The sequence below is a fragment of the Chinchilla lanigera genome, unplaced genomic scaffold (genome assembly GCF_000276665.1).
Source record: "Chinchilla lanigera isolate Chin_1 unplaced genomic scaffold, ChiLan1.0 scaffold00063, whole genome shotgun sequence".
In the NCBI taxonomy this organism is placed as follows: Eukaryota; Metazoa; Chordata; class Mammalia; order Rodentia; family Chinchillidae; genus Chinchilla; species Chinchilla lanigera.
This window is the reverse complement of record NW_004955464.1, coordinates 5837002-5858879: the sequence shown is the minus strand read 5'-3', so window position 1 is coordinate 5858879 and position 21878 is coordinate 5837002. Positions and strand designations below refer to the sequence as shown.

Here is a 21878-nt window from a genome sequence, read left to right as displayed (position 1 = left end):
AATTGGGGCGCCATATCAGATGGTGAACTGTGAAGCCCCACTGCGTAGCCCCACAAAAGGCAGGGGGCAACCCTGTCAACAGTGCTGTTTATGGTTTATTCTCACCACTGCAGCTTTCCTGCTGGGGCTTCAAGGGAGAGCTGGGTTGGCTTCCTGCTGGAGTGGGAGAGGGCTGGGCAGATGGACAAGGAGCCTGGCTCGGTCCCATGAGGTCCTGGAGCTGGGCCAGTCCACATGGGGCACTCTGGGAAGGTTCAGGAGGAGCCAAGGGGCTGCGAGCAGAACACACCTGGAACTCAGGCCTTGGAGGCCCCAAGCCTAACTTTGTGTTGCATAAATAGGGAAAATGAGAGCAGAGAAGACTAGGCTGACCTGGGGTCACACTCCCAAGGCAATCTCAGCAAAGCAATTACACTGCCGTGCAAGCTCCAGCCGTGGAACAGAACTGCCGCTTAAGAGACTCACAGAATCAAAAACATCCTTAGACTCACAGAACAGAACTGGCCTATCTCAGGGGAGGATCTCAGACTCTTAAAAACACACAACCTAAAAGAACTCAGACCCATTCGGCGGAAATGTTAGCCGTCTGGAGTTGCCCAGTCTTCCCAGTCTGAAATCACACAAATCTCAGACTCGCCAACAGAGCAGAATCCTAGGAGCTCCGAGTCACAGGATCTAGTCCAGGTACCAGAAGCGGCAAGGCCTGCCCTCTCCCCACCGCCAGTGCAGGAATCCCGCTCCCACCACCGACATATGGCTGCCCCGCCTCCTGGATGTGCTCAGTGTCGGGGCCTCAGTCAGCTGTGCCCACTAGAGGCTGGACACGTTCCCTCCTGAACAGGGAGGGAAATAAGTTCTCAACAGGAGATCCCCACTTTGTACAAATGGATTTTTCACCCCTCCTTGTTCTTTGGCTCTGGTCGGAAAGATTCGCAGGGAAGTGGAAAGGAGCCAAGAGCTGCCACGAAATGACTTTAACCAGCAGACAGGCTGGTAATAGGTTTCGGTGGGAAAAGGAAAGGAGAGGGGCGATTAATTCCAACTTGCCATGCGATAAAGGAAATTAAGGCATAATACTGAGGAGGCAGCAGTTCTATTAACCTGTGTGGAATACCAATTACTTCAGCCTTCTCAAAATTGCTAGAAATAAAGAGAAAACCCCAAAAGAGAGTGTGATTGTGGCCCAAGACTTATCTGGATTAGGCTGTTTGTTTGCCCTGGCACCCTAATGATGGGAATGAGGGAAAATTCCCCGTTTCCTGGGAGACAGCTCTGCCCAAGTGGGGGAGGAAAGGCAGGCCCACGTGCAGCCACTGGCCTGATGGCAAATGCACAGGCACAGGGCGTCCTCGGGCCCACTTCAGAGGGAGCCCCTTGGCCAGCGCTCTCCCGAGTTCACCCTTAGATACCTTTTCTGGGAGAGCACCTAGGAGGGCCTTGCTTCTGCCAGCTGCTGTCCCCACAGAAAGGTCCTAGGTCTCTGCTGCAGGAGGCCAGTGAATCTGGCAGGGGCCTACTGTGTGCCAGGCACCTTTGCAGGGAGCTGGTCCTGTGAGGCCAGGCCTCCGGGCTTGGGCTGAGGCCACCTACCCATCTGAAGCCACCACGGGCAAGGGGCATGGGTAGTGTTAATGGTCACAGGCCATAGCACAGGGCCTCCACTTAGAGGTAGGCCAGGCACCCGGCAAGCCCACACTTCCCACAGGGGTCCTGACCCATGCTCAGAGCCCCTGACTGCAGAAGTACCCACCAGCCTGGGCACCAGAGCCACAGGGTTGCCTAGGCCGAGGTCCCAACACAGCACGCTGAGACCACCTACCCTCTGAGCGCTGCCTGCCGTCCTAGGACAATTCCACCCATGTCGCTCTTTCCTTCAAATGAACACTTCCTCCTAGCACTGAGGCTTGGAAAGAGTCTAGTCTGCTGCCTGCTGTGGCCTTCCTCCTGCCAGGGCTAGGCTACCTCTACCAGTGCTCAAATCCTGCCTTTGTACTCAAATACTTAGCCTCTCTGAGCCTGTGTTTTCCTCTTCTGAAAATCTTTACTTGCAGGGTAGTTGGCTGTGAGATCAAATTAACCTCAGTGCCCCACACAGGGCCTGGCATTGAGAAGATATTCAGTGATGGAAGTTCCTCAGCCGCCATGGCAGCGACCCCCAGCTACAGGCTTTGTGTACAGTGGGCCCCTGAGCAGTTCTTGTTATAGTTTTTAAAGGGCCTCATGGTGCCTCGCCTCTGCTGTCGTGGGCCACCTGCTTCTTCTCTGACTTATTTTCTCCATGCACAAAGAAGGGAGAGAAAGGTTGAGGTGAGTGGAATTATCACCAGGCAGCCAGCTGGGCTCCCAGGGCAGGTGGTTTGCAAGCAGCTGCCCTAGCTAATCCTACAAGGATTACAACCGGAGTGGGACAGAGCAAGACTAGCCCTCGTGGGTGTGCAAGCAGCAGGTGGAGGTCTGGCTACCCACCTTCCCTGATGCCTCTGTCCTGACCCACATAGGTCTCCACCGTGCCCACAGAGAACAGCCCCCCAGAATGGCCCTGCCTCTGCCACATGCAAAGCCCCAGCCAGGCAGGGCCATGTGGGGAGACAGGAGGACTGGAAGGTGCCAGCCGCCTACTTCTGGGTGAATGGTAACCCTGCCCAAGGCCAAAGCCACACTTGCCAGGAGGCCAGGGGATCTCATGAGCATATTATCCCCATTCTTTGGGAGTTGACAGTGGAGGGCTCCCTGCCTCTATCCTACCAGGAAGCCTCCCACGACCTCACGCGGCACTGAGACCTGCTCTGGTCCACAGCCTCATCACCTTGTGTTTCAGTCGCTCAGCTTTTTTCCCTGCCAGACAGGTAGTTCATCTGGAGGCACGATAAGATCTGCCCAGGCAGGTACCAGGGGATGCTTGGGAACATACAGATGGATGGATGAATGAATATAATCTTGGGGCTTAGATTTTTCAATCTACGCAAAATTTACAGCCAGACATATAGACTATACCACCCAGAATTCTGCACACACAGTGAAACAGTAGTCACTAAAACACAGCTTTAAAATCCTGTTCACGCATAATGACCTGTGGCTTTAGTGCATTCCAAGTACTCTTCAGTTAGATGGAACCCCACATCCTTCCCTCACGTATACAAGCTTCCTCTTGTATCCCCATTCTCCCTTTCCAAAGACAGTGGTATAATTCTAAGGAGAACAGTAAGAAGGCCTGGGTCCCGGTCTTAGCTCCAACCTCGGCTGCTGTTTGGCCTTCAATAAGCCACTCACCCTCTCTCGGCCTTGCTGTCACCACCTGTTGGAGGGGGGAGTGAGTCCCACCACACTCTGAGTGTGGTCTGCTCTAGTCCACTGCCACAGGTGGGGGACTGAAGTTGGAAGACAGTGCTAGCACCCAGGCAGTGGCTCTGGGCAACAGGTCAGGTCCAGTCTGCAATGCTGAGGACGGCCCTGGCCTCTGACCTGGGCCCCATCTTCTATCCTGCTCCTCAGAAAACCCTGATGACACATGGGCTTCGTCACTCTGTGCAGAGTCCTCATCTGTCCACTTCACCTCGGCTTGTGGTTTACAAAGCCCATTGCCTGTGCCTCTTCACTGAGATCTTACAAACACCCTGTGAGATTCAGAGAGGGACGGGATGCGCCCAGGCCACACAGTAAGCCAGGGACCATTACCACCTCCAGGAGTGAAAAGAACATAGTCATCTCAGTGAGAATTCTGAACTTGCCCCCTAGGCAGCCCTGAGAAATGGGGTTTCCATTTCAGGAACCTCGCTGAGCCACCAGGAAAATGTAAAGCACAGTAATGCAAAGGCATGGAGGGCCTGCCCCCTGGCAGAAAGATACTACACTGGGAGCCCCAGTTCAGGCCTTCCACACAGGATCTCTGTGCTCGGGCAAGCCAGGGTTTCCCAATCTATCAAACAGGACCCCACCAAAGGCAAGCTGTGAACCAGCTGAACCCACCCCAGCTCACTCTCTGCCCAGCCCATCTGTGACCGCCACCTTGGCCACGCAGGCTGAGAAGGCCCCTCCCCTGCACACAGAGCTGCCCAAAAGCCAGGCCTGGGCACAGTGCACATGCGCAGAAATGCATGCAGACCCTCAGGCGCCAGCACACAGCACATGCACGTGCAGATGGGCACACATGCTCACAGAGAGGCACACACACACTCAGATGTGCACTTTATATTGAACACATTAACACGCACATGCCATGCTGCTCACACGCCAAAGCACACAGGCCACATACCCGCACGTGCACAGGTGGCTTTGTAAGATGCTCACACACCACAGAAAAACATGGATCGATTTTTTTCCCTGCCTCTTCTGTGACAGCCAGATGGTGGGATTCTCCCACAGGGCTACCATTTAATGCTCTAATTAATTAAAAAAAAACTCTAGGTATCCAAAGCCTGGGTTTGTTCCAAACATCCCAGGCATGGCCCAGTCTGAGGCCCAGGAGGATGGCAGGGCTTAGGGGGAGGGACGGCACTGCAGCCGGGGGAGGCCCCACCCCTCCTGGTGGGCAGTACCTGGCCCAGCATGGGCATAGGGGCAAGAACAGATCTGCCTGGTATGTGGGCCTTCCCTGGCTCCAAGGATGCTCCATGACCTGGGATAGGGAATGACTCCCCCCCCCCAGCATCCCTGCCTGGAACATCTGACCCTGCCTGCACACTTCGGGAGACAGGGAGCTCAGTCCCTACGGGGGCCACGGTTCCCCTGTCCAGTTTGACTGCAGTGTGGAGATGTTCGAGAACACTAAGGTGGCTCAGAGCTCGCAGGTCCAGATCTAAACCTGCCTTTCCTAAGCCCTACTGTGTGCACAGCATGTGAGGCACAGGACAAGGGAGAGCCACAGGGCTGGCAGGGCCCACCTTGCTCCCCGCCCCCACCCCACCTGTGCACCTCTGCAAGGCAGGCTGCTTGGGGTGAGTGAACCAAAGTGCACCCTCACCTTGTCTCCCAGGGGTCACCCCATGGTCAGCATGAGGGTCCTGGGCACCCAGGCCAAGCAAACAGAATCCCCTGCCCTCCAAGCCTTTCTTCTGCCTCTCCTGGTGAGGTCTCTGCTGCTGAGTGTGTGGGAAAACACAGCAATAAATTTACCACCTCGCTTATGAGTAATTCACTGTCAGGAGCTCGGCGTAAGCAGAGGGTGAATTAAAAAGGCTTAATTAACATTAATGTTATAACAGATCTCACCGGAGCCGGGGAATCCCCCATTCTCAGGCCCAGGGCCTGGCCTGTGCTTCCCTGCTTGTGAGGAGGTGAGAGGCTGCTGCAGTGGCTGCCATCCAGCACTCCGGGGCCTCTGCCCACAGTGAGGAGCGATTTGGGACCTCTGTCAGTCCACTTCCAAAGGGTTCCTTGGTCCCTTCCCTGGTGCAGTGGCTGACAAACGGCCTTGGGCAGTCAGACTGAGATCTGAATCCTGCTACCACCTCTCCTGGGCTACGTGACCTTGGGTGCGTCTCCCCAAGTCATCCCTGTCAGCAAAGGGACAGGGCAGGTCCCCTCCACAGAGCTGTTAAAGGACCACGAGGTCATGAATGGAGAGCTGAGGTGCTCAAATACCTTGGTCCCAGACCCAGTGAGTGTCAGAGTGATGGCCACAAGCTGTGCTCCCCCTCTTATTTAATACCCAGCCAATAATGCTTTAAGGCAGGGACTACCACATCCCTACAGTGTAGACAGGGAAACTTCGGCACTGAGAGGGAGATTTGCTGTCTGACCTTGGGTGAGTGGGTCACTGTCTGTAAGAGCTCCCCAAAGGATCCAAAAAGCCAAGATCAGGCTGAGGCGAGCACAGGGCCCGACAACAACGTTTGTGCAATGAACCTGTGGATGCTGGAGGAAGGGGAGAAGCAAGCATCCACTACAGAGTGCGTGGCCGGCTGTCAACCACTGAGACTGAACTAAGCTGCCGCCACCTCCCACCCAGCTCACCTCACCCGTGTCTGGCTCTGGGGAGAGATACACGTGGAGGAAAGGTTCCTTGTACCGTCGGGATTAACACCCCCTCCCAGCCGTCCTTGCTTCCCCTGAGGCACCCGCCTGGGCCAGGCACAGAGCAAGTGCACAGTAATTTATCACTAACGACTGCCATATTAATATTAATGGCAAGAAGAGGTCTCTGACCAGAGCCAACTTCAACAACAGTAGGAAGGAGGCCCAGCTCCCAGCCACCTACTCGCACACTTCCTCAGAGGAGACAGGAGCCCCCAGCTTAAGGGCCCTGGGCTCCACCCTGGAGCATACCTACATCCCGTCCTGGGGGGTGGGGGGCTCTGGGCCACAGGTCCCCGTAGCAGCTGGCACCCTGTTGTCAAGGGCTTGCCTGGGAAGAGCGTGGAGCGGGGAGACAGAAGAGATGGGCTGGGGCAGGGGCAGATTCCACCTCCAGAGAAGCCCTGGGAGCCCTCATCAGGCCAGTGAGTCCTGCCAGGTCCACGCACCCCTAACCCTGCCACAGCGCCCGCACCCCCTCGGCCTCCCCATTCCAGTCCATGCACCCCGGCTCCGGCATTGACTCCCCATGTGACCTGGAGAAAGTCACATTCTACCTCACTTTTCTCCAAGTAAAGCTGGGGATAAAACACCACCTGCCTCATGGGCCCAATGTAAGATGGAAGAGAGGACGCCCAGCACAGAGTAGGGCTCAGTACAGGCGCCCGTGACCACCGACAGCCCAGAGACTGGCGCGATGGACACCCCATCCTGCCAGAGGCCATGGAGGAGCGGGGCAGGCTCCAGGTGTCTCTGGTTTCCACAGGGCTGCCCTGTAGCAAGCTCAGCCAGGACTTGTGGCAGGCCTGGGACCCACAGGGCTCTTCTGGACAGACAGAACTTTCTCCTAGAAATTTTAGGAAGAACTGCATTACAAAATAGTAGGGTTCCATCCAGGAGGTGGGCACACAGGGCATCCAGGCACTCACTCAGGAGTGTCCAGCGGGCGCCTCCTCTGTGCTGGGCCATGGGGCGCTGGCGGAGACGGCGTGACAGCCAGGCCCACCTGGAGAAACCCACACTCTAACTGCATTAGAGACGCCCAAGGTACCAAGTCAGCCCCCGTCAGGCCTGCCCACCCCAGCAGGCGGGTCAGAGCCTGGAGGAGGTGAAGGGGCCTTCGTCATGAGAGGGGCTTGGGCAAGCCCCAGGCAACTTGGTAAGGGGCTGAGCTCTGGCCCAGCGGACACCTTGCTCCAAGCCCTGATGTCCCTGTGACCCCAAGGGCCTCCCTGATGTCCACCTCTCCCTATCCTGCCCTACCTTGACCGCAACTTAGTACTGGCCCCAGAGCCCTGGCCACCCCCACACCCTGTAAGGGCTGGACAGGAGGTGTCCTCGGTGGGAGTGCCCTCAGGCAGCAGGGTACAGACAGTGGCTGTCTCTGCCTGGACAGGGACAAGGGGCACGGCCAGCCCCAGGCAGGTGGCAGATTCACCCCTGCCCACTTCTGCCCCCCAGCATCTGCACACACACCCCCAGCAGTTCCTGGGGAGTGGGCTCCAAGGAGGCCCAGCAGCCAGACCACCAGCTGCTTCCTCCTCCCCACACAAACCCTGGCCACAAAGCCTCCTCCCCCGGCTCTGCCCGCCTGCGGTGACAGCCTCTTGGCACCGGCTCTCCCCTTGCCTCCATCTGTCAGGAATCGGTGCAGACAGACTGTGAGAACCACAAGAGGAAGTAGCAAGGTTGCTTGGACCCCTCCCCTCCCCCACCTCCCCAGCGCTCTCCCCTCCCCCACGCACACCAACCTCCCTCCCCCTCCTGTGTCTCTCCCTCCCTTCCATCTGTCTCCATTCTTTCCTACTGATGAAGACATTGACAGAGCGGGCATGTGGAGGGGGAGCAGCCGACCAGCCAGCCAGCACCCCAGTTAGAATCATGACCACTGTGCAGCCACCCATCTGTCCTCCCTTTTCTCCAGCCATCCAGTCAGTGCCAGTGGAATTTGGGGCTCAGCGTCCCCATCTGTACAATGGGCACAGTGATTCCTACCAGGCTCACTTCCAAAGGGCTACCATAGGCCTGGAAATGACAGGTGGAAAGGGTTTTTCTCTCCAGACAGCACATATGAGGCAAATGGCCAGTTCTCCAGCTTCTTCCTATTTATAAAGGGAACAAGGACCTCTTGGGAGGCCAGAGGGGCCCGGGCAGATGCAAGTGGATGGCAGCAGTAACTCAGGCAGCCGCACCACTGTGACAACTCTCACTGTACCTAAGGGAGGTGAACAGGGCAGGGATGGGGAACCGAGCCAGAGAGGGCAGTCACACAGCTGTGTTAGAGGCAGACTCGGCCACAGCAGCAGGCCTCCCGTCTCCCTGAACGGAATCCAGGATGCTTGGCCCCATCTCTTCTAGACCGCCTGGAGGTACAGGAACTTGGCCCAGTGGCCCAGAGGCAGAAGGTGTCCTGTCTCTTCTGAGGGCTTCCTGGGACTGGGATTCAGAGTTCTGGAACTGGGACAGTTCTAATGGACCAGGACAAGTTTCCTGGGCTGGGTAAACATGGAGCCAACTGAGCGGGTGGGCATCTCCACTGGAAACCAGGAAAGCCTTGCTCACCCCCCATGTGATAGGTGGCCCAGGGCTCCAGACGCCTCCAGAGACCCAGGACAGGGGAAGCTCTGGCCCAGCTGTGGCCTCAGATGTGACCCTAGCTGCACAGGGATGCACCCAAGGTAACGGGAGGGGTCTCAGGTCCTCCACCCCCTCACAGACTCAGAGGAGGTCACACACTGAGCTACAGGGACAGTGCTTCCAGCGCAGGGCCTGCATTTCCATCCAGAGCTCTTGCCCAGTTGCTGGCAGGGCACATGGCACAGAGCGAACACTCAGCAAAGGCTGGAGTACAAGTCTCCAGGCCACACTGCACCTCCCAGGGGCCCACGGAAATACCGCGCCAGGCATAGGCACCCAGGGAGCTGATACACAGCAAACGGTATAGGGCGCTGGGCATGCGCAAGCCCAGCAATACCCGCCAGCCCTCCTGGTCCCACCCCCCCTGAGGTTTGTGATCTGCATCCTGACCCACAGACGCTTAATCAGGCCATCCAAGTACAGAGTGGTCAGGCACCACAAGAAATGGAGGGAAATGGTGGGGGAGACCAGTGAAGGGTCTGACCCACAGAGGGATGAGGAGGGGCCCTGGGAACAGTGGCTCGAGTTAGACAGCAGGGCCAAGGGACTTCCAGGCAAGGGACAATGGCATGGGGACAGCAGGAGAGCACGCCAGGCTTCCTTTTGAGGACATAAACAGAGCACGGTCCTGGGGCTGGGGCATTGGAGGGTGGAACCTGGGCCTGCAGACAAACAGGCACACACTGGTCATGCAGAACTCTGAATGCCAGGTAAGAAGACTTGGCCCTAGGAGGGTGGGCATCACTGCAGACCAGAAGACAGATAACAGGCAGAGGTTGATGGTTACCAGTGCAACTTGTCATGCGGGGAGAGCCTAAGGACTTGGGGACCATGACCGGTGAGGGCCCAGAGAGAACAAGAGAGGTTCCTGACAAAGGCCAGGCTGAATGAGTACAGAAAGGTGCGAGAAGGCAGAAGCACCTGGCCACGGGGCAGTACTGCTGTTCTGCAACCCAGGAGGCCACGGCCTAAGGATGCCACCTTTACCTGCCGGTACAGTACACCCATCCTTGCTGTCCTCTTCTCAAAGCCAGGGAGGTAAGCCACAGTGACAGGACAGGCTCCCACAGGCCTCATCCTGGGAGCCTCAGAGAAGCAGTGGCCCTGTGAGATGGGCCCTACCTGAGCCCACAGCACACAGCATACGTCAGCTGTCACAGGATGAACCTCCCTGGACCAGGGGCTGTGGTACGAACACAGAAGGGAAGGGACACTGGGAAGGCTCAGGATGAGGGTAGGGGGCATGCTTGTAAGCAGAGGCCCCAGAAACACAGCTGGGACCCAGGAGGGCAGAAGAGCTGTAGGAGGCAGATCAGAATTGACAGAAGAATGGATTTCTAACAAGAAGTACTGTCTAGGCATAGAGCAGGCAGCCGGTCACGCTATCCCATCCCAAGGCTGCTGAGATTCCTGCATTTGGAGCGGGTGGGAGGCTGCTTGACCAAACTAGGATGCAGCCCCAGGCCAAGAGCCACAGCGCACTCACTCATCCACTCGGCATATGTTCACTGGGGCCTGCTCTGTGCCAGGCCAGGGACCAGGGCATCAGGGCCAGGGGGAGGGGGACCAGAGCTACCCTTGAGCAGTGGGCTGGAACACAGCAGGGGACAGAGAGTAGAGCCAAGTCTGTCCCTACACTCCTGGCTTCCCATACTCCATGTCACAGGTCTATTTCCTGCCCTCTAAAAGGCCCCACACCCTTACCTGTGTGGTGTATGTAGGGGTCAGGGATGGACACAAGCCAAGCTCCTCCCATACCCCACACCTCCCAGAGGTCCCTGAGGCTCTGGGCTCATTTCCTAATGAGGTCTCTGGAAGGTCTTTCCCTGGTGAAACTGGGCTAATAAGTTCCAGTCTGCAGCCACAGGAGAGAAGAGGGATAAAGGCACCTGTCAGGAGGCTCTCTGGCTCCCCCACCCAGCAGTATAGCAGCCCACCACAGCTGAGGTCCCCAAAGGACAGATGGGAATAGGGGTTCTGGAGGTCTCAGGCTAGATAGTCTTGGATTGAGCATCAGCCATGTGCTAGACACCACTCTTAGTGCTTCCCATAATCAGACCCGTGGTCATCTGGGGGGGGCCAGGTAGTGATGAGGCAGGTGTGCAGAGAGAAGAGGAAACTTGGTGGGGCCCGGGGATTGTCACATCTATGGCTCCCAACTGCACTGAACAAGGGTCTGGAGTCAGGCCTAGAAAGGAGCTGGGCTGAACGGACTGAGCCTCTGTTCCCAGAGGGGAGGCCTCAGCACAGAATCTGCGCGGGTGGGAACCACCAAAGGCACCTGGGGAGAGGAAGTGGCAAAGAGACCAAGGACTCGAGCCACACAGCTGCCTGGGCTTTCCAGGGTGCAGGAGGAAGACCCGGCTCGGTTGGACTCCTACACTGTGGGCAGATGAAGTTCTGGTACTTTCCACAACTCACAAATCACTCCTTCCCCACACTGTAGAGAGCAGGAGCTGGGGGTTCAGGCTCCAGGGTTCACCCCAGACCTCCCAAGTAGGAAGTGGAAGGGCTGCTGATACTGGAGAGTCCCCTTGGTTCCTATAGAGAAGTAGGCAGGAGTGGCAGGCGAAGAGGAGCCGGGGAGACAAAGGAGCATCCCACAGGCTGCCAGCATGAAGTCTGCTCTGGCTGGCTCACAGGTATTAAAACAATCCACCCAGAGCTCTGCAAAAAATAAACAGGCAAGAAAAAAAAAAAAGCCCCAAAGCAACAAAAGACCTCATTTAACTGCAGGCTCTGCTAATACACAGTAGGTTCTGGCTTTGCATGTACAGTTTAGGCCATGCTCCTGTGTGAGGGGTTACAGCAGGGCCTCTGGGGTCCTGTGGGGTCAGAGTTTTTTCTGCCCCTCCTTCCAGCCCTGGGGCTCAGAGAACAGGAGGCAGCTCCTCAGCACCTCCACATCGGGGTCTGGCCATGGCAGACTCCAACTATTATGAATGTCTCAGCTCTCAGGGGAGAGCAAAAGAACCCCAGAGAACCGGGACTGGAGACACCCCACGCCCAGTGAGTAGAGACCTGAAGAGGGGCTGCCAAACAGCCACTGGACAGGTGAGAGCAGAGGCGAGGCGGGCCTGTGGCTCCCAGGCCAAAGCTATTCATAACAATCTCAGTCCTCGGGGTCGAGGCCAGACACACTGCAGGTCATGGCCTAGGGAGGGGAGGCTGCCATGGAGCGGGCAGGCTGGGAACAGAGACGGCTGGCAACTGTCCAGCCAAACTGTGATAATTCCCCATCACAACAGCAGGGGACAGGGGAGTGTTTGGCTTGGCTTGGGCCACCTTGGCAGGTAGGGAAGGAAGAGTGTCACCTTGGGCCCATGGCCCCTGAGTATCACTTCCCTCCTGGTACACACCCCCTCTTCCTACCCACACACCCACACACAAGCACGTGTGCCCGTGCCTGGGGCCGAGAAGGAGCTCTGAGGGTGATGGGCAGCAGATGGCAGCTCGGGGTCCAGGAAGTGGGGCAGCAGTGACCAGAGGAGTGCTGGCTAGCTCTCCCTGGATCCAGGCCATCAGGAAAGCCCACTCTGGCTCCCAGCATTCAACCAAGCTGCTTAACCTGGGCCTACTAAGGCCTCCCTTCCTCTCATCCACTGCCCTTCTCTAATGCCAACCTGGACCCACTGGTGACTCAAGCCCCCGGTGAGTAACAAACCATGCCAGGCCCAGCTGGCTAACCAACTCCTGGGGCCACCCAGGAAGCAGCCATCCTAGGGTCCCCACTGTTAACAGGAGCAGGATGAGATGGTTCCTGCAGCCCCTCCCAACCAGAGACCCTGCTGCTGTCCAGGAGGCCAGGGCCTCCCCTCTGGCCAGCTGACCCACATCTATCTCGCCTGCTGTGATTGCAGCAGCTGCCCTCTATGTCCTTGGAGAAGAAGGAGGAGAGCTGCTAAGGGCTCTGCTCAGCCATTCCCTGTGCAGGAATCAGGCTCAGGAAGGGGAGTAACAATTCGCATCCCCAGGCCAGGGATCTGAGCCCCACCAGCCTGCAGAACTCCGAGATGTGCCTGTTATCCCCACTCAGAATGGCCCGTGCAGCTGCTAGACCTCACCACACTTTTCTCTATCACTGCACTGCGTCCAATCCAATCACAAGCACAAGAAGAGGGCAGAAGGGCAAGTGGTGCAAGGCACCTGGGCCTCAGGCTTAGTTCTGAAAGTAGACCCTAAGAAGTCCAATTGCTTTTTTTACCTGCCCAGGATCCATCCTGACAGGACAACTACACTCTCCTGACCCCTCCCCAGGTAGCAGGGGAAGCTGAGAGCACAGGTCTCCCAGCCCCAGGCAAGGACAAGCCAACCCCAGCCCTATGAGGCCGGCTCCAGACAGAAGAATTCTGCTCAAGGAGCCAGCAGTGGTGGTGGAGCAAGGACCACTAGGTGAAGGGGAAATAAAGTTTAGACAAGGGCAGCCACAGAGCAAGTCTGGGCAGAGACAGATAACTGCTGCAAAGGAATGGAGGAGATGGAGTCTATTACGATGTTGAAAAGGATGAAAGAACAGTTTTGTTCTCTTCTGGTTTTCTTGATGGATGAGAAGTCCTTGGGGACAAAAACATAGTTGCCCTTTCTCCTTGCTTTGCTTTCAATGGCTTAGATATGGTTACTTTGTCCTGTGGGGCTGGGACAAGATGACCCTGTGCTCAGGAAAGGGAGAGGTCCTTTGGGCCAGACATTTTGCTGGAAACAGGGGCCGTGGGGACACATGAGGGATGTTGTCCAGGTGGGAGAAAAAGTCTCTAGTAAGCAATGATGAAAACACACCTGCTCAGCTATTCCTGTCTTAAGAATTCATCTTCAAAAAAAATCAGACAAATGTGCAAAGACGTAGTATGAGGACACCCACCCCGGCTTTGTGTGAAATTGGGGGGAAACGAGGCAACTCAGCACATATCTATCCATAGGAGAACACGCCATCAAATTATGGGCAATTCAGACAGTGGAATAATATTGAGCCCCTAAAACAGGGGTCTAAACCAATTGCTACTGACATGGAAAGCTATGAAGGACAGGAGAAAATAACCAGCATAACACCTCATTTTTGTTTCAAAAAATGCATGTGTTCATGAATACCAGCTACCTGATGCACAGAGAGAAATGCCTGGAAGGGTAGGCTGCTTATGGAGTGGCATCGCCAAGGGTGACTACTGCCTTCCTGTGTTTGCTTTTTTTATTATTTGTGTTTTCTATTACAAGGATGAAATTACTTTCACATAAGGAGGATGGGGATGTTACTTCTCCCTACAGGGTGGGAAACAAATAGAATCAACTGAAGTGAGTTTCAGCTCCACATGACCCAAAATCCTGTGACTTCCCCGAGCCTCAACTTCCCCCTCAGGAAAATGAGAGTGCTCACAGACCACTGCACAGCCGGCCTCCCACCCATATCCCTGGGAGGCACACGTTCAAAGTCCATGCTCAGCTGGGACAAGCTGGAAACTATAATAGCCTCCAGGGTGGCAGCAATGAAGACCCCTATGGCACCTCAAGGCCAGCTTCCAGGGCATGGTGGTGACCGCACCAACACCTTCAGGGGTGCCCAGACGGGTATTCCCTGGAGAGCCTTTGGGCTATCTGTCTTGTTACCTTCCACGTCCCACAAAGCACGTGTGTGGAGGCTGGGAGGAATCCCTGGGACAGGTGACTGGTGTCATCTGAGGACTTATTTTTTTTTTGGTTTTTCTCCGGTACCGGGAACCGAACTCACGACCTTGCACTTGCCAGGCAGGCGCTTTTGCCGCTGAGCTAAATCCCCAGCCCCTCATCTGAGGACTTTTGAAGGGCCTGGCTGCACCCAATTCCTCACCCCTAAAGTAGCCAAGCCCCATCAGAGATACAGGTTCCATGGGTACAGAGCTCAGTCAGGACCAAGCAGCCTTCCCCAAAGGCCGTCAGCCACCCCAGCTCCAGCTTCTGGGTTGGAGACACACAGCGACTTGTGAGAGGAGCCAGGGTTACTCACAAAGGGCCACTCAAGGACACTCCAGGGGCCAGGGCCTGTCCGGAGAAAGCTGCTCACCCACTGGCTGGGACTGGCGCCTTGTATCCTGGGAAGGAAGAGAACTTCACAGACACCCAATGAATGTGTGGCTTCTCCTTTCACCTGCGTCAGACTCTGCAGCCAGTCAGGTATAGCCCAGTCCTGCCACTAAGGACTGAAGTGAGGCCACTGAGAGTCAGGCCACTCGGGGCAAGTGACTTCGGCTCTGAGCTCCTTCTGTGAGGCCCAGTCACAATGCTTCCAGGCACTGGCTGAAGGTGACTGTGCGGAAGGCCCCAATGGTATGCACACTCTGGAACTCTTACCAATACCCACACTGCTGTCTTACATGATTTCCCACCAGCCAAGGGCCGCAGACAGGGCCCAGCCAGGGCAGCAGTGAGCCGAGCACTAAGAAGCCTGGGCCAAAGAGGACAACCAGGCCTGTGTGACTGCAGACACAGGTAAACAGGAAATGACACTCCCATAAACAGGCAATGACACTCCCCAGGGTCACCTGTACCAGCAACATGTCATTCCTCAGTTTCCCTATCTATGAGAACGGCCCACAGAAGCCTTCGGAAACTGTGGAGCGTGGTACCTGTGGAAGACTGGGAAAGGGAGCTTTATGTTGGGGCTCCGTGGGGCCTCCAGAGAAGAGGATCCCTCCCCAGCCCCACTTCCCCAGTCAGAAACCTGGAGCCCAGGGAGGAACTGCCCAGCAAGGCAGTCACTCCCCACTTCCTCCACCTGCTCAGAGCCCCAAGCCCTTAGACCCCACCAGGCAGAACAGAGCTCTGAGAGGACAGCTCCAGGCCAGGCCTGTGCTCCAGAACAGACAAGTACCTTCTCTTGCTGATCTTTAAAGTAGAAAAAATAGGGGCTGGGACTTTACCTCAGCGGCACAGCACCTGCCTGGCAAGCTCAAGGTCATGAGTTTGATTCCTGGTACCGGAAAAAAAAAAAAGAATATAAAAGAAAAAGAAAAAAAATTCTATGGGGCTGGGGATTTAGCTCAGCGGCAAAAGCACCTGCCTGGCATGCGCAAGGTCGTGAGTTCGGTTCCCGGTACCGGAGAAAAACCAAAAAATAAATAAATAAATAAATAAAGTAGAAAAAATAAAAAATCAGCCCTCCAAGTTCTGAATAGCAAAGCAAAGGAAAGCAAACAGCCCAGCATGGCCTGAGGCAAAGGGTAAACAGCCAACTTCTATGATCAGTACTTCCCTCCAGGGAGCTAACAGTGTTAGAGACCCTGGTGCCCAAGGCAAGGCTCAGAGTAAAGTGCCCTGGGCTGAGAAGAGGACAGGCTGTGCTGTGGAGCACACAGGCCAGTGGGCAGGGTCAGGAAAGGCTCCTGGGGGTGTTGCGGGGAGGCACAGTGCCAGGCATTCAGAGACTGGGGGGCTGGATATGTAGGTATTTTGGTATAGATGTCATCAGGGCTGTGCAGGACTGGGGCCCTAACGCACAGCTGGAATGCCGTGGGCCTGGGCATGACTGCTAACCTTGGCCATGAGAGCATCCATCTGGTTACGCCTCTTGAGAGGCACCTGCTCCATCACCCGCTGGGACCTCACTCTGCTGGGCTCCCTCTCTCTGGCTTCACCTGCTACCAGCATTTCCCCAAGGAGAGAAATTTGTCAAGTCAGCCGTCTACAGACAATTGGGAAAGAAGCAGCCAACCAGCCCTGGGCCAATAACAGCACAGACTCCTAGGAGGCCTAAGAAACCGAGGCTCACAGGAAGGACCCCAGCCCAGGAGGTCCTGGGAAGGCCAAAGGGAAGGCCTTAACCTACTCCTTCCCAGGCCTGCTGAGTCAGACCCAAGAAGCAAGGGAAGCTTGGGGCTGCTGGCAGAGCCATGGGAGTCTACAATTTCCACCAACAGGAAAAAAGCAGGAGGTCACACGGGCCCAGCCTTTTCCAGTCCCCAGACTACCTGTTCATTGAGACCAACCAGGCCTGTCAGATTCACTTCTTCCCCCGCCCCTCCTCGGGCCACTTTTTGCTACCTCCGCCTCATGGCTGAGTATGGCCTTGGGACCACCTCCATGGGGCTGAGCAACCCACAGCAGGAGGCAAGCACCTGTTCTAGGAGCCTCTAGACAACATCTGGCTAAGCAGACGAGATGGGAGACCCTCCACAGGCAGGTGCCTGGAGCCCTTGGCGAACTCCTCTCACCACGTCACCCGTCGCCAGTCGTCCCACACCACCTGCTCACTGTCTCATCTCAGCCTCACATCATCTCTGGGAGGAAGGAATGGCCGGGCTGAGAATTCTGGTGTATCTGATCCAGGGTATGTGGAGTTGAGATGTCAACACAGGTCTCAGAGTCTCTTAGATCAACCTCTATATGTCATCCTGGGGGAGAGGACGGGCAGGGAAGGTTTCCTGGAGGATAGAATCTTGTAAGATGACAAAAAGAAGACAGGCAGTGAAGGGTGTTCCTGCAGGTGGAGCTGAATGTGCAAAGGCCTGCAGGTGAGAAGCAGAAGGCAAGTAAGAGGATAACAGAGTGACAGACATACAGGTTGGTGGCCAGGCACGGGAAGAGGCTGGACGGGGTGGACACAGGACTGGGCAGGGAGGCCAAATGCAGAGGCGCCTAGGCTGATTTGATCCTTGGGGTACTTGGGAGCCCCAGCAGCACTTGAAATGGTAGAGCTGCCCTGTCAGATGAGGAGACTGAGGCTCAGAGAAGAGCAACACTGCCTGTTAGGTGAGTCTGCTCAAAAAAGGAGACGAAGCTGGGCCTGGGTCGATGCAGGCTCCAGCACTGAGGCAGCTGGTGCCTGGTCCTGCCCAGCTAATGGACTTGGCCTCAGAAGTCCTGGCTATGGCCACAGAACTAAATACAGGACGGAGAGGTAATGGGGCCAGGGACACAAGGGAGCCACAAGTGGTCTGAACAAGGTGGAATTGAATGAGCACAAACCTAGCCCACCTCTCTACCTAGCCTTTCTCCCCAGAGCTGGGTGACGTGCAGGGGCACAGCCTTACGATGTCATCTCAAGATGAGACACAGAGGTCTGGAGAAGGGGAGACCTGGGTCACCAGCTAGTACTCCAGACAGCCCAGGTTCCATAGTGGCACACCTTCCCATTTCACTCAAAATTCACATACGTTGGGCCAAAAACTTCCCTACTCTGTGCCTTTACAAACTGGGGACAATCCAGGCACTTCATAGTCATCCCACGTTACCAACTAGAGGAGCCCAGAGGGCCATGCATGAGATCTCAGTGCACGCCTGGTCCATAGCAAGTGCTCAGTAAGTGATGATCAGTGTTTCGGTTGCCACTGTGGGAATAAAGGCCTGGCTAGAGACCAGAATCCCCACCTCTACCCCAAGATACCAGGGAACAACAGGAAACCAAGGCCTACGGACCAGTGGCCCACAGCCAGGAATCCCACCAGACTTCCCCCGGCTGGCCCGGCCCGGGCGTCCTGCGCCTTCCTCCGCTTTGAAGGTCCTCTAAGCTGGGAACCGAAGCCCCAAAAGCTTTTCCCTTCCCCATCCTACCAGCTCCATCTGTGTGTCCAAAGAGCCAAGTTCCATTCACTATGGATAAGCATCAAGACTGAGAAGGCCTCAGCTTGAGTTCCAGCTTCGATCTAGAGGAGCCACATGACTCTGGGGGACTAAGTCACCCCAAGCCTCAGCGTCCTGTGTGACATGGGGTCCACCCCACCGACATTCAGACGGTAAGTGCTGAGGTAATGACATCAGCTTCCATCTGTCAAGACTCAGCTCAGCTCTCTTCCCTCCAGGAAGGCTTTCTTGGCCTCCTCAACACAAAAACTCCCTCCTGCCAGCCTCCGTCAGCCTCTTGGTATTCAAGAGCTTTATTCTGGCTCCTTTGGGAGCTGGAACTCATTTTGCCTCACACAGATATTATTTATAATTCCAGCCCCTATTCTGCAGCCCAAAGAGGTGCAGAAGCAGCAGCTCAGGGCCCCTTGCAGGGGAAGGCACTGAGGAAGGGGGTCAGGTGCATGGCGGTGGGGGGGGGGTTTCTGGGGGAGACAGTGACCTCAGTCTGGGCAGGTGACCCTAACACATCCACCCAAAGACTCACGCTGTTTATCTAACTGCCTTTTGTGGCTGCTTTCAAGGCTACTTCTACACCCCTCAAGGTAGGGACACTGGTCCACTCCTTGTCTTCAACAGCTGGTGAGAAGATGTCCTTCACAAGAACCAGGATGGAGCACAGAGGGCAGATGCTCTTTCTGGCAGAGAAAAACGCACACTCAGCAAAGTCAGGCCTGGTGCAAATGACACTACAGGCAACGCCAAGACCCTTTCTCCCCAAGCCCTGGCATTATTGGCTTCTGCCCTTTTGTCCACTAACTCTGTCTGTAACTCATCCCAACCCTCTCAGAACCAAAGCAGGAGCTCAGACGAGCTACCACCACTGTCCTGGCCCCACCTGGGGGCACCCAGCCATAGACTACTTCACTCCTCTGTCCTGCCCACGGCCTTATAACGATGAGAAACGACAAGCCTAACATTTACAGTTCAACCTTCCAGCTCCATGCTCCTTCCATAGCACTCACTGCCGGAGAAGCAGGCAGTGCTCCTGAGCAAGCAGGCAGGCGTAGATCCTGACCAATTCTATTCTCAGCTCTGTGACCTTGGGCAAATCAGTCAACCTCTCTGAGCCAGTGTCCTTATCTATAAAGCAGGATGACAGGAAAAGCTTCTGCTCTGAATTTACAACCACCCTTTATTATAAAGAGCCAAGGAGGAAAAGTGTAACCAGCCCAGAAGCACAGTTTCTATTCCTGCTCGCCAGCACTTTCCTGCTGCGGGGACCAGAGGAACAGCTCCTAGGCCTGAGACTCACCCTGGTATTTTACCTGGCCACAACCACAGTTATAATATCAGAGGCACTGGGAGATGATTTGGGTCACAATTAGGCTAAGAACACTTCCTGGTGACAAGGGCTTAAATTAAGGCTCTTACTTAGCAACTCAGTAGTCATTGAGCAAACAGCTTAACCCTCAGTGCCTTGGTCTTTGCTCTGTACAAAGCACTATTGCCAAAATGAAAGGAGTTTATATAAAATGCACTCACCACACTGCTGGGCACAGTTAGTGGCAGCATATACGAGTCTCATTACTTCCAATGACATTTCTAGAATTAGTCCTCAAAACCGTCCAGTGAGCTTTCCCAGGCAGGGATTATTAGCCCAAGTGATCAGGTGGGGAAACTGATGCCGGTGGGAAAGGCAGACTCGTCACACTGTCCACACGGAGTTATGTCTGAAAGTGAACCAGCGAGGCTGACTGGCAGTTTTAAAAAAACTCAAGGGCCGAAAGGACAGCATGCTAACCTCCCCTTCCCTTCTGTGCACCGCCTGGAGCTGAGGGTGCATGCACATGGTGCCCACCTGCTGCTTCCTTCCTCAAACCAGTGCTCCCAGGCCAGGGCTGCACATTCTCTAGGGTGAGGCCTGCAACTCTCCAAGAGCTGTTCCTCTATTCCTAGAACTACAATCCTTCCCCCGCAGCAAACTGCCTGCTAAAGGGCTTCCCGTGGCACAGACACCCAAAACCCCTATCACCCCAAAAAGGAACCTGAAAATCAGTTATGCCTGAGTATGCAAACACCTTGTTTGCCACAGGAAGCCAGGCTTCACGAGGCCCCTTCCAGGAAACAAATTCTTCCTCCTGCTCCCCTTCTTCCTGGTGGCCCCGTGACTCATGTCCAGGCTGGGCTGGCAGGCTAAGAAAGGTTTTCAGGGTGACTCGACAAAAAAAAGCAGCGCGAGCTGGCGCTCTGCCAGCACCTGGGGGTGGGGTGGGGGAGCGGATATGGAGTATCGGTGTGGCTGGGCTAGGGCCAGACCCAGGCCCCTGCAACCACTGGGGGCTCAGGGTGCTCAGGGCCTCAGGGCGCTCAGGGCACCGGATGCTACACACCGGTCCGTCCCATGATTGGCAGCTCGAACCACGGAGGCCTATGGGGTGGTCCTTGCCCAGCCAATCAGGGGCCCCGAGGAGCCCATTCATTCACAAAAAAAGAGGAAAAAAGCCGGAATAGGAGTGTGGTGCTGGCTGCAGCTGGGTGGAAGTTTGGGACACGGGCATGCACGCCGTGGGCCTCAGTGGGTTGCCGCGGAGGGCCGCCGAATGGCTGGAATCTAGAGGAGTTCGGGGACTGCCGCGTCCCCGCCCCACCTGGCACATTCCCCGGCACACCGCCTTGGGCTCCGCCCCGGGCGCTACCGGGAGGCGCTGGCCGCGGGGCCGCCTGTTAACCGAAAGCCACCTCACCCTGAAGGCGGCGGCCAGGCTGGAGCAGGTGGCCCGCGTAGCTTGGGCCAAGCGCGCACATAGCCGGAACCCCCCCACACACTAAACAACCGACCCAGGCCTGAGCGCCCCGCTGGCCACTCACGACAGTCGTCCTCGTCGCTGTTGTCCGAGCAGTCGTCGTCTTCGTCGCATCTCCACACCAAGGGGATGCAGCGCTCGTTCCGACACCGGAACTGGTCCTTTTCGCACTCCTTGACGGGCCCTGGGGGATGGGTTGGGGAGTCGAGAGCTGGGTCCGCCAACACGAGCTCAGCTCCCCACCAGGCAGCCTGGAATCTTCTGGGGTGAAGGAAAGGGGGCGACGCCGGGTACTTCGGACACCCTCGACCCAGAGGCAGGGTTGGATGCGCTGGGCTCCTCGGATGGCGGGCCGCTGGGTGGCACAGCGAGACCAGGCTCACACGCCCAGAGTACACCCTCCATTCAAACACACTTGGCCGCACACGCGGCCAACAAGAGAAATCCACGCAGACCCAGCTCACAGAGGGCCCGCTCACGCGCGACACTAGCAGTGCGCGCACCGGCCCGTCCCCCTCGCAGCACTCACTGTGCCCCGCGCGCAGGGGTCCCCAGAAACGCATTGTCAGGCGGGCACGCAGCTGGCCTCCGCGGCGGAGCGCGTGCCACACAACCCTCACCCGCCTTTCACCCGAAAGCCAGAAATGAGCGTCCCCCGCGGAGTTTGCTGCGGGCCGGGCCCAGCTGTGGGCCCACCCCTGAGGAGCGGGGCGCGGGGCTCTAGGCCCCGGGAGGGTAGTCCTACGGGCGGGGAGTCCAGGCAAATACAGGGACGGGGGTCCCCGAGGAGCCGGCCCCGACCCTCTCCCCGGCCGCGCTTTGTTGACGGCGCGAAGCTGGCCGGGGGACCCGCTGCACGCACCTTGGCCGCCGCGCGCCGGATCCGCCGCCGCCGCG

At 56.6% G+C, this 21878-nt stretch overlaps 1 protein-coding gene across 13 annotated transcripts in view; it reads right to left on the bottom strand.

Moving 5' to 3' along the window:
- Positions 1 to 21878, bottom strand: part of Lrp8 (low density lipoprotein receptor-related protein 8, apolipoprotein e receptor) — a gene marked incomplete at its 5' end in the record, with an annotated part of 75177 nt that extends 53299 nt beyond the window's left edge. For all 13 annotated transcript variants that reach the window (XM_013521674.1, XM_013521681.1, XM_013521676.1 and 10 more), the window contains 2 exon segments: positions 21046 to 21165; positions 21844 to 21878. In XM_013521674.1, coding sequence (XP_013377128.1) covers positions 21046 to 21165; positions 21844 to 21878 — 155 coding nt within the window.